This window comes from Penaeus monodon, chromosome 8, assembly GCF_015228065.2.
Source record: "Penaeus monodon isolate SGIC_2016 chromosome 8, NSTDA_Pmon_1, whole genome shotgun sequence".
Classification (NCBI taxonomy): domain Eukaryota; kingdom Metazoa; phylum Arthropoda; class Malacostraca; order Decapoda; family Penaeidae; genus Penaeus; species Penaeus monodon.
This window is the reverse complement of record NC_051393.1, coordinates 2231072-2243571: the sequence shown is the minus strand read 5'-3', so window position 1 is coordinate 2243571 and position 12500 is coordinate 2231072. Positions and strand designations below refer to the sequence as shown.

At 48.0% G+C, this 12500-nt stretch overlaps 1 protein-coding gene across 1 annotated transcript in view; it reads left to right on the top strand.

Annotated features, from left to right (window-relative positions):
* Nucleotides 1-12500, top strand: part of LOC119576068 (N-alpha-acetyltransferase 15, NatA auxiliary subunit-like) — a 66068-nt gene that overhangs the window by 46367 nt on the left and 7201 nt on the right. Inside the window, exon 13 of the mRNA XM_037923597.1 lies at nt 12473-12500. This exon is cut by the window's right edge and continues 115 nt beyond it. Coding sequence (XP_037779525.1) covers nt 12473-12500 — 28 coding nt within the window. The remainder of the gene's footprint in view (nt 1-12472) is intronic.

Below are 12500 nucleotides of genomic sequence, written 5' to 3'. Positions count from 1 at the left end.
CTTCTCTAAAATTGTTGTCGTCAGCTGGACGTAATAAAAAATCTCCCCCTCCCCCACCTCCTCCTCCTCCTCCTCCTCCTCCTCCTCCTCCTCCTCCTCCTCCTCCTCCTCCTCCTCCTTCGTCCGTTCTTTTTTCTTCCTTCCTTCCATCACACGGAGACTTCAGATGCGCCACCCAGCCTCTCCCGTGTACTTTTTTGTGGCCCTTTGCTCCTAGACGATGTTAGCGTTTTTACATAAAGCATATTTTAAAACTGACAACGGATTAACGGATTTTCCATGCTCTTTTTATTGGCTTTGCCTTTTTTTTCTGATCGTCGGTATTAAGCGAATCATTTTCTTTCTTTCGCAGGTAAGTGCTGCGTCTCGCTTGGGCGGGGTCCCCCTGGTAGAGCAGTAAGTCCTGGAAAGTTGTAGTTGTAGATGCAGTTCGATTGCCCCACAGATAGTTGCACGGTTGCTCTCTATATCCCTTTTCTCTCTCTCTCTCCTCTTTTTTTTCTCTCTTTCTCTTTTTCTTGTTCTTTCTTTTCTTGTTCTCTTTCTCTTTTTCTCTTTTTCTCTTTTTCTCTTTCTCTTTCTCTTTCTCTTTCTCTTTCTCTTTCTCTTTCTCTCTCTCTCTCTCTCTCTCTCTCTCTCTCTCTCTCTCTCTCTCTCTCTCTCTCTCTCTCTCTCTCTCTCTCTCTCTCTATGTATATATATATATATATATATATATATATATATATATATATATATATATATATATCTCTCTCTCTCTCTCTCTCTCTCTCTCTCTCTCTCTCTCTCTCTCTCTCTCTCTCTCTCTCTCTCTCTCTCTCTCTCTCTCTCTCTGTCGCCCTCTCTCCTTCTTCTCATGTTAATTAACACTCACTCGCCTTACCATCTTGCGAGGAAAAAAAACACGCTTTGCTCTCTTCCCCCGGTCTCTTGGCCCTTGCTGTGCCCGGCGCCTGGTGTCCGCCGGGGTCAGGGGGCACGGCGGAGTGCCATAGAGAGCCCCGCCGGGAGCCGTAGAGGGCGACCCGCGCGGCTCACCTTGGGGGGGGGGGGATAGCGGCGGTCTCCTCGCTCTCTCGCTCGCACGCACGCACGCCCCAAATGTCACCCGCCCTCGGACATTGACCTCATTGCGGCTCCGGTCTTGGGTCACTCCCCTGACTCACTGGCGCGACGGAGGGGCGGTGGGGGGGGGGGAGATGGGCGAGGGATGGGGGGAAAATGGATGGATTGAGGGGGGGGGGTAGAGAAGTGGGTGGATCGATGGGCGAAGGATGGAACAGATGACGGATAGAATAGCGAAGGATGGGGGAAAATGATGGATAGAATAGCAAAGGAGGGAAATAAATGATGAGAATTGCAAAGGATGGAAGAAAGTAAGGGATAGGATAGCGAAGGATGGAAGAAAGTAATGGATAGGATAGCGAAGGATGGGAGAAAGTAAGGGATAGGATAGCGAAGGATGGGAGAATGTAATGGATAGCAAAGCGAAGGATGAAAGAAAATAATGGATGGCATAGCGAAGGAAGGAAAAAAGTGATGGACGGATGGACGAACGTGCGCGGGTTATATTCAACAACGGGATGTAGAGAGGAAGTGTTGAAACCTCTGTCGTAGGGGATATATGCAAATGCCGAGTAGATGTTCTGTAGTGTATTAGCAGTACTGGAAACAACTGACACACATTCGCGGCAGTCACGTCGCCCAATGACTGGGGTGTGAAACTGGAGTAGTTGCATGCGTCGAGGGGATGAAAACCCAATTAGCGTGGGGAGAAAGTCGGGTGTCGATATCGGGTCAGGGGCGGGGGCGGGGGAGGGGGGGGTGGCGACGGCGAGGGGGTGGCCTAGAATGACCTAGCTCGGGATGCTCTTTATTTGTGTTTATTCGTGTCGTGTCTGTCTGTGTGTGTCGGTGTTTCTCACTCTCTCTTATCTCTCTGTGAGTTTTTTTTTTCTGTCCAATGCTGTTTCAAGTCTATCTTTGTATCTTTTATTCTTTTCTCCCACTCCTTTTCCATCTCCCTCTTCTCCTCTTCTCTTCTACCGCCCGTTTTTTCCCCTCATTTACTATCCCCCTCCTTTCTCTCTCTCTCACTCTCACTCTCACTCCCTCCCTCCCCCTCCGCCTCCCCCTCCCTCCTCCCTCCCTCCCTCCCTCCCTCCCCACCTTTTTTCATTCTCTCATTCTCTTCCCCCCCCCGTCCGTCCGTCCGTCCGTCCGTCAACCCATAGAGAGATTTCAAGGTGGGCTTGTCTGCGAGGACCTTGAAGCGCCCGGCGGAGGACGCATGGCTTGTGTAACTTGGGGGTGGGGGTTGGGGGTGGGGGGTGTTAAGACGAGTTAAGGGGCGCTGGGGACTGGAGGTGGAAGGGAGGGGGAGGGGGGGGGCGTAGATGTAGATTAAGTAGTAGAGGGAGGGATGGATATGTGGGTGTAGATCAGAGAGAGAGATGATTGTAGATGGTGGGTGGGGTAGGAGCGGGCGAGGAATAGAATGCGAAGGTGATGGTAAAGATAAAGATAAAGATTAAAAAAAAAACGGGAAAGGAGATGGAGGGAGGAGGTGATGAAGGGAGATGAGGGAAGGAGAGATAAACGTGGAGCTGAAGAGGTGGCGAGCGCTTAATGGTCTTTTGAAGTTGTGTGATTCGGTGAACTAGTTAACCTTGGCGGGCCGTTATATCCAGGTTGTGTTCCTGATCTCGCGGGGTTGTGCTGCGGTTCCAGGTTGTTGTGGCGCGGGAGGGGGGGGGGTATGTTGCAAGGTGGGCGTTAGGGTATAGGTTATGGCGTGTAAGGTGGGTATGTTGCAAGGTGGGCATGAAGGCCTAGGTTGTGGCGTTGTTGCAAGGTGGGCATGAGGATTGAGGTTGTGGTGTTGGGTGGGCATGTTGCAAGGTGGGCAAGAGGGTCGAGATCGTGGTGCGGGGAGTTGGGTATGCTGCAAGGTGGGCAAATGGCTCGAGGTTGTGGCGCGGAAGGTGGGCATGTTGCAAGGTGGGCATCAGGGTCCAGGTTGTGGTACGGGAAGTGGACATGTTGCAAGGTGTGCATGAGGGTTGTCGGTAGTTGTGACGCGGATGAGGCAAGTTGCAAGGTGGTTGTGGCTTTGGATGGGCATGTTAGTCGATCGGCAATTGGGGCACGCCGCTCCGGGTCGCCTCCTGCGGCGCTTAATTAATTCCAAGCCTCGTAATGAGCTGAAAGTTTATCCGGTCCATCTGTCGGCGGAGGATAAGATCTGCGCATGACTTCCTATTAGTTATTGGCGCAGGTTACTGACCGGACACGCCCTTTGCAAGATGCAGCTTAGTGCTTGGTGAGTCGAAGCTTGTTGCACACGGCCAGCCTCACGACCCCGCGGGTGATGCAGTCTGCAACGCGAGGAAAAGCCGCGCGCCCGGCCTTGGTTTGCCTGTGGGTGCGGACAGTACGCTCGCACGCATTCCCTTGGTCTGGTTCTGGTAAGGCGCTGGAACGCGAGGGAAAGGGGGGGGGGGGGGATTGTTGCCTTGGCGGTCGGTGGGGTGGGGTGGGGTGGGGGAGGCTGAGAGGGGGTGGGGTGGGGGAGGCAGAGAGGCGGTGGGGTGGGGTGGGGGAGGCTGTGCTAGCGAATCGGCTGGCCTGCAGGCAGCGCTTCGCTCCAAGTGCTGTTCTCTTTCTCTTTTTCTCTCTATCTCTTTTTTTCATTCTCTTTTCCTCCTCTCTCGCTCCCTCCCTCCGTCCCTCTCCCCCATTCTTCCCTCCCTTCATCTCTCTCTCTCTCTCTCTCTCTCTCTCTCTCTCCCTCCCTCCCTCCCCCTCCCTCCCTCCTATCCTCCTCCTCCTCCCTTCCCCTCTTTCCTGTCCCCCCCCCCCCCCCCATCCCCTTCCTTTAGTTGCATCCGTCTTTATCCTTTCATTTCACGCTCCATATAATTTCACACATTCGCTTTGTTCTTATCTGGCGTTATTTTCTTATTTTGTTGTTTCCTCACCTCCTCGCACCGTCTTCTTTTTCTTTTTCTTTCTTTTTCTATTTCTTTTCCTATTTTTTCTTTTTCCTTTTCCTTTTTCTATTTCTTTTCCTATTTTTTCTTTTTCCTTTTTCTATTTCTTTTTCTATTTCTTTTTCATTTTTTTTCTTTTTCTTTTTCTTCCCTCGTCATCGGCCTCCTTCCAGTAGCTTTGTCCTTGCCAGCAGAGGCGCCGGTGCTCTTCCAGGGCCGCCGTTTGAGGTCTCTTCAGTCACGGGGGGGGGGGTGATGATAATGATGGTAATAATAATAATGTGCGTATTTACTGGTGGTGATGGTGGTGGTGGTGCCAGTGCCTGTCTGTGGGCGTTCTTTGTGTTTGTTTGACCGTGGGCTTAGTGTGAGCTGTAGTTGTAATTACTGTCGTTATTGTCTCGTTGTTATTCTAGTATTTATTGTTGCTGTTATTGTTATCATCATCATCATCATCATCATCATCATCATTATCATCATCATTATCATCATCCTGCCGTAGTCTTTCTCCCTCTCCTTGTCAATCCACATCTATATATTTTTATGCATCTGTTTGCTTTCTTGAAAATGCGTTTGGTACCATATCTTTTGTTTTGATTTAGACGAGGCTGTCGTACAAGCACGTGTCATTTACTTGCGTCTCAAAACTCGTTTCGTGTGCCTTGTTTGGTAGGATTTTGGGAGACCTCAACGGGTACCAAGAAGTGATCCATACTAGCGCGAAAGTCTATGGATTCTTGCCGCCATGTTTGACTTGCGCGGGGGGGGGGGGGGGAATTTACACTACTGTTCTTGCCGGTTTTTCTCCTCCTCGTCTTCATTATTATTGTTGTTGCAGTTGTTATCGTTTACTTTTGGTACTCTTTTCTTATTTAGTCAAGTAATCTCCCATTCCCCCAAGACGAAGGATCAAAGGAAAAGGAGTTAATAAGATATATTGATGGAGACGGAGCCGTCCCCACCTTCCTTGCGGCTTGGAGGGGCTGAGGGCACGAGTCGCTAACGCTCGCTGGGGTAGCGTTTCTCCTCGCTTTGGTGTCCTTTCTGGAAGTGGAATGAGTCTGGAGTGGGTTATTTTTTGAAGGGGAGGTGGTGGGGGGGGGTTAAGAGGAGTCGGGAGCGAACGAACGATCTTTTATGGACATTGGATGTTTTGATCTCAGGAGGAAATGGTTTGCTTGGTTCCATTTGCGCCTTTGTTTGTTATTATTATTATTATTATTATTATTATTATTATTATTATTATTATTATTAATATTGTTGGTGTTGTTATTGTTATTGTTATTATTGTTATTTTTTGCTCATGGTTTGAAGCGAGGAAGAGATAAAATGTCAAGAGTCGAGTCAAGAGATAAAATGTTGGGTAGGTAAAACGCGGAAGAAGGGAAGAATCAGACAGGAAAGAAAGAAAGAAATAAGAAGAGGAGGAGGAGGCGCAGGAGGAGAAGAGACAAGAGATAAGGACAGGACTGGAGAAGGATGTGCGCGAGAGGTCATGGTTCAGGGCCGGGAAATCGGGTGCAGTCTGTGAGCTGCTTTACTTAGGGCTGACGTCATCCACACCTCCTTCACCCCCTCCCCTTCCCTCCCTCCTCCCCCCTGCCCCCCCCCCCCTTGCACGCCGCGGGACGAGAGGGTACGCTCTGGGAAGGCGTTCGAGGCGGCGGCGCTGCGGCCACTGAATGGGCGCGGAATTCCGTCAGAAAAGAAGAGGAAAGTATGCGGTCCGGCAGTGCTTGCGTCTTGGCTCGCGGTGTGCGTGTGGGGCGCATAGAGGGCAGAGGGCGAGGCCGATCGCAGGAGCGGGTAGATGAGTCGCGGCAACTGAGCGCGGTGGAGGAGCCACGTGGCACTCCGTGGCACGTGGCTCCCTCCTTTGCCCTCGCCTGCGGGGCTGAGGAGTGGAGCGGGAGTCGCCATTCTTATGCTGCAAAAGATCCTCGTCTTGGACAGCGATCTTATCGTGGCTACGGCTGTTCCTGTCTGCAGTCTGTAGGCGCGTGAGGGTGCGTATGTCTCTGTCTGCATGGCAGTATGTCTGTACTCTGTGTGCATATATGCATACAAGCACAACAACGTTTATACGAAGATGATAAAAAAAGGAAGTATCCACGATATGAATGGAGATTGAACGTAACGTTTCGGACTCGTCAAGAGTTCCTCATCAGATGAATAAATGATCGAAATGGATCCAAGACGCTCTCCTCTCAGCCACCGTTCGGTTATCTCCTCGTCCGATGATGAACTCTTGGCGTGGTCGAGACGTTACTCTTCAGTTTCATTTTCTCATTATGGCTGTTTCATATATATATATATATATATGTATATGTATATATATATATATATATATATATATATATATATATATATGTATATATATATATATATATATATATATATATATATATATATATATATATATATATGTATATATATATATATATATATATATATATATATATATATTTATATATATATATATATAATTTATGTGTGTGTGTGTGTGTGTGTGTGTGTGTGTGTGTGTGTGTGTGTGTGTGTGTGTGTGTGTGTGTGTGTGTGTGTGTGTGTGTGTATTTCTATATTTTGTGTTTGTATACATATGTTACGTGCGTGTTTATGTATGTCTAATTGCATGGGCGGCGGGGGAGAGATGATGTATGGGCGACGGTATCTGGGGCGGCGATCCCGGATCTGGTTGAGCCTCCCGCCGCCGGCGATCCGTCCCCCCCCCGCCCACCGCGACGACGCCGGGGTCGGGGCCGCCCTCAGCACCGCTGCGAGGGTCAGGGGAGGCCATGTGGTTCTCCCGGGCGTGTGGATTCCCCCCCTTCCACTCTTCTTTCCACTCTTTTCTTTCTTCCCCTTCCTGTTTGGTTTTCCTTCTCCTCCTGTTCCTACTCCTCCCTCATCCGTCCTCCCTCCTTCCTCATCCGCCCTTCCTCCTCCTTCATCCGTTCTCTCTCCTCCCTCCTCCCTTTCCCTCCTCTCCACCTTCCCCCTCCCTCCTCCCTTTCCCTCCTCCCCTCCTCCCTTTCCCTCCTCCCCTCCCTCCCCTCTGTCCCCCGATAGCAGGGTCAAGGCCCGGGTATTGGCCGCGAACATGCCATGAATGAGTTGAGGGTTAAAATGCAACGTTTTCCTTTTAATGGATTTATTGCATTGATCGTGGACTGCTTGCCTATTACCGTTCCCCATTTGTTGTCTGTCTTTTCTCTTTTCTCTATCTACTTCCTTCTCTTCCTCTTCCTCTTCCTCTTCCCCCACCCCTCCTCCCCTTCTCCTCTTCTTCCTCTTCCCCTCCTCCTCCTCCTCCTCCTCTTCCTCTTCCTCTTCCTCCACCTCCTCTTCCTTCTCCCCTTCTCCTCCCCCTTCCCCCACCCGCCCACCTCTCCCCCACCTGTTGAAAAATTTTCCTTGGATATCGATCTCTGGTTTCCTGTTTCCTTTACAACTGCCTCATAAACCTCATCAACTGGGAGGGAGGGAGGGAGGGTAAGGAGAAGTGTGTGTGTGTGTGTGTGTGTGTGTGTGTGTGAGAGAGAGAGAGAGAGAGAGAGAGAGAGAGAGAGAGAGAGAGAGAGAGAGAGAGAGAGAGAGAGAGAGAGAGAGAGAGAGAGACAGAGTGAGAGTGTGAGAGTCTGTGTCTGTGTGTCTGTCTGTCTGTCTGTCTGTCTGTCTGTCTGTCTGTCTGTGTCGGTCCCATGTCCCCCTGTCTCTCTGTCTGAAACATATGATCTCAGAGAGAGAGAGAGAGTGAAAGTGAGAGAATGAGAATGAGAAGGAATCTCTGTCTTTGATAGATATATAGATAGATAGATAGATAGATAGATAGATAGATAGATAAACAGTGCGTGTGTCCGCATACTTGGTTGTGCCCCGGACTTGAGCGCTAGTGACGGCGGCGGTCGCTGGCGTTGTTAGCGGAGGTGCGTTGCCGCCGCGGGACTTGGAGGCTGCCATTGTTTGTTTTTTTTGGTAAATCGTCAGCATTGTTATTGTTATTATTAATTTATTTATCTATCTATTTATTTATTATTATTTTTTTTTTTTTTTTTTCAGTCGCTGGTTGTTTGATAGTAGTTGTAGTAGTTAATCATCACCTTCACGTTATCCTCGCTTTCGTTTCATAGCACGCTTTTCTTCATGGCAGGAGATGGCAAAGGTGAAGAGGAGGGAGGGAGGAGGGATCCAGAGGGCGATGGGGGGGAATCATTCGACGATTTTAAGCTTCATTAAAACTCAGTGATGACTTAGAATTCGAATCTCTGCAGGAGGAGTTGAGCTGCTGTTCATTTCCATCGCTATTGTTATTGCTGATGTCATCGTCACCAGCGGAGTTGGAGTCTCTGTTTATTATTATTGATTTTGTTTAATCGGGTCCTATCATCGCGGGCTGTTTTATTGTGTGGAATATATAGATGTAGTGGCGATAGCGAAGTGGCCGTCGCGGTGGAAATACTAGCGAGCGCTGCCTTTGCTGATGGTAAAAGGAAAAGAAAATGTGGTCGATTGTTCAGGCGTTGAGCAACGTGCAAATTCGTCGTTATTTATCAGTCGGGTTTTTTTTCCACCCTTCTGTGTTTAAGATCTTCGCCTTTCCTCCTGTCTCCTTGCCTCCATTTCTCGCTTCTCGAACTCTTTCTTCACTAATCGCATTCCCTATCTTCTTCCTTCCTCTCGTTCTCTGCTCTCCTATTCTCTCTTCTTCTCTCTTCTCCTCTGCTCTATACCTTCCCCCTTTCCACAATCCCCTTTTCTTGCTCTCCCTGCCTCTTCCCTCCTTGCGGTATTGCGCAAGGGTACTGACCAGGACGGAAGGTTCGAGTAAATTAAAGATTTGCCCCTTCGGTTCTCTCTCTCTCTCTCTCTCTCTCTCTCTCTCTCTCTCTCTCTCTCTCTCTCACCCCCTCTCTCTCTCTCTCTCTCTCTCTCTCTCTCTCTCTCTCTCTCTCTCTCTCTCTCTCTCTCTCTCTCTCTCTCTCTCTCTCTCTCTCTCTCTCTCTCTCTCTCTCTCAACCTCAACCTCAACCTCAACCTCATTTTATCTATCCACCAACCATCGAGAGAGCGAGACAGACTGACTGACTGACTGACTGACTGACTGACTGACTGACTGACTGACTGACTGACTGACTGACTGAGGGGAAGGAAGAGAGAGAAAGAGGGGGGAAACAAGATAGAAAGAGAGAGAACGAATATACAAAAAACACACGCCAGGAAAGTGACGAGTCCCCAGGAGTCATGGAGCGGCGCGGTGTTCCCTGTCCCTCCGGCAGCACCCATCGCTCAGCGCCGCCCGCCCGCCCGCGCGATCATCGTGCGGTCGTAATGGGACCCATAATGAGTCGGACATTTTTTTTCGGGCGGTGACGTGTTCCGTGGGCGTGTCTCGATTAATGCGCGATGCTTGATTGGGAATTTACGCGTAATGCGTTATGGATGCTGTCCCTTTCACCCAGAGATTTGGTGCTTTGTGATTTCGCTTTCGTAGTCTGATACTAATTGTTTGAATATAGAGGGGTCTGTCTGTTATAATCTGGTCTCTGTCTCTCCGTCTGTCCATTCGTCACAAACGTCTTTGTAGTGAAGAGGCCATAAGAAAAAGTACGAGGTAATTATCTGGACAAAAAGTCGTCCATTGTTCGAGCGCCGAGACCGTTTCCCGGCGCAGGCGAGAAGTGCGGGGTTTCTGCGTGCCAATTACAGAACGCGCAAGCCCCCCCCCCCCCTCCCGGCGTGAGTATGGCACCGCCTCCCGTTCTCTCTCCGCCAGGGGGAGGCTCGGCTCTGATGAAAGTATTTTATTTTATTATTTTATTTTTTGTTATTATTATTATTGTTGTTGTTGTTATCAGTATTACTGTTGTTGTTATTATTATTATTATTACTATTATTATCATGGATATATATGTAAATATATGTATACATATAATAATAATAATAATAATAATAATAATAATAATAATAATAATAACAATAATGACAATAATAATAATAGCAATAATATCAATGTATGTGTATATTTTTTGTGGGGGGAGGGGGTTGTAGTTTAGTATTTCCTTTCACATTTTACTTCTTATTGTCTTTCTCTTGACATTAACTTTTAACCTTTTTGCGCTTACTCCCCACGTGGCTGTTTCGGGATTTCCATTTTGAAAATCCTTAAGCGATTCCATCATTCTTTCTCTCTCTCTCTTTTCTCTTTCTCTTTCTCTCTCTCTCTCTCTCTCTCTCTCTCTCTCTCTCTCTCTCTCTCTCTCTCTCTCTCTCTCTCTCTTCTCTCTCTCTCTCTCTCTCTCTCTCTTCTTTCTTCTTTCTTCCTCTTCTTCTTCTTCTTCTTCTTCTTCTTCTTCTTCTTCTTTTCTTCTTCTTCTTCTTCTTCTTCACGTAAAGTCTATGGGACTTGTTCGACTGTTTGAATTATTGGTCCTTTAGAACGAATGATTTCTCGGGTAGCCCAGCCTAACGTGGGCGGCGTGGGCGTGGTGGCAGGAGAGCCAGCAAGAGGCGCGCGCAGGACGGGGAAATGGCGGGAAATTCAAACGCGGCAGAATCCTCTGTTGCAAAAGAACGTTGGTTGAAAAGATTGACGATTTTGGAGCTTATGATTAGATTTTAACGATTATAGTATTATATTATATTATATTATATTATATTATATTATTTTATGATTATATTGTTATTTATATACTTGTGATTATATTGTTTATTTTAATGTTTGCTTTATCATGGTGATCAGCTTTTGATTCTAGTTATTTCTGTTCGTGATTCCGTTATGGGTTTAGACAAGCGGTGTTTTATTTCTGAACCTCTGAATTATGGACGGTGGCAGTTTTTCGTTCGAACCTTTTTTTTCTTCCCTTTTTCTCAGTCATTTATCGCTTGGAAAATATTTGGAAGTAAACATGGACTACATTTTCCTAAGGTTTTGATATTGGCTTCCTCTGGGAAAATTTTTGCGATGATGGCGCTTCAGTCGACTATCGGCCATGCATCTTGTGCTATGAACCGCTGTGCATGGCGGCGCAGCGGCTGTCCTTCCCCAAGGGTGAGTGACCCACCCTTACCTTCCTCGGGGAGAGTGACTCACCGGCCTTTGGGAGTCTCGTATCCTCATCCCCCTCCCATTCCTTCCCTTCCCCTCCTTTCCCCTCTCCCTCCCCTCCTCCTCTTCCTCTTCCTCTTCCTTCTTCTCCTCCTCTTCCTCCTTCTCCTCCTCCTCCTTCTGCTCCTCCTTCTTCTCCTCCTCCTCCTCCTCCTCCTCCTCCTCCTCCTCCTCCTCCTCCTCGTCTTTCTCCTCCTCCTTCTGATCGTCCTTCTCTTCCTTCTGCTCCTCCTCCGCCCCCTCCCCCTTACCCCCGTCCACACTTTCCCCTTAAGCAAAATGTGTGAACGACCAAGATAGCGTAACACAGGCTCTCCCCCGAGGGTCAGGCGCTGTCGAACTCGGCTCCCAATGGCGTCGGAGGAGGAGGACCTGGGGGGTGGGGTCTTTTTGTGTGTGTGTGTGTGTGTGTGTGTGTGTGTGTGTGTGTATGTATGTATGTATTTGAAAGATCATTTTCTGCTTTGCCGCCGCCCTTATGGGAAGTCTTAGGAATGAATTGCATGCACGGGCGGCCGTGTCCCAGGAACCAGTTAATGTGATGTTGATAGTGAACCTCATCAGTTAACCCCACAATGGGGGGGGGGGGACGCCTTAGACGTGTCAAAAGAGAGAGCGAGAGAGAGAGAGAGAGAGAGAGAGAGAGAGAGAGAGAGAGAGAGAGAGAGAGAGAGAGAGAGAGAGTGAGAGTGAGTGTTAGAGAGAGAAAGAGAGAGAGAGTGAGTGAGTGTTAGAGAGAGAAAGAGAGAGAGAGTGAGTGAGTGAGTGTTTAGTTTGACGAATCCGAAAGGGTGAAAAAGCGTAGGATTTGAATACGTTCTTCAAGGTTGCCCAGCGCGTAGCTGAGTGGGGCTGTGAAACAACGGCAGTTGGGTGCGCAGCCGCAGCCGGACCCTGGGGCGTCGCGCTTTATTGACGCTCTAAAATTTCCGGGTTCTTAACCCTTTTTATATTATTGTTATTGTTATTGTTGTTGTTATTATTATTATTATTATTATTATTATTATTATTATTAATGATTATTATGATAATTGCAATATTATTATTATTATTATTAGTAGTAGTAGTAGTAGTAATAGTATATAATATTCCTTTTTTTTTTTTTTTGGTGGGGGAGGATTTTATCTAGTAGTGTTGGAAGTAGAATTATTATTATTATTATTATTATTATTATTATTATTATTGTAATTATTATTATGGATTGATAAGGGTACTTTACAGTGACATGTCTTAAGGCTGTGAAGGAGGCGAGTAGAAACGAGGGCCAAGAACACCCAGTTGGGGGGGGGGGGGGATTTCGCTCTTTCATGGGTGCCACTTCGGTCACTTGGCACTTATTTGAAGTCTCATTGATCTGTTTTCCCCTTTGCAGTGAACATGGACCCGGCAGAGCTGAAGAA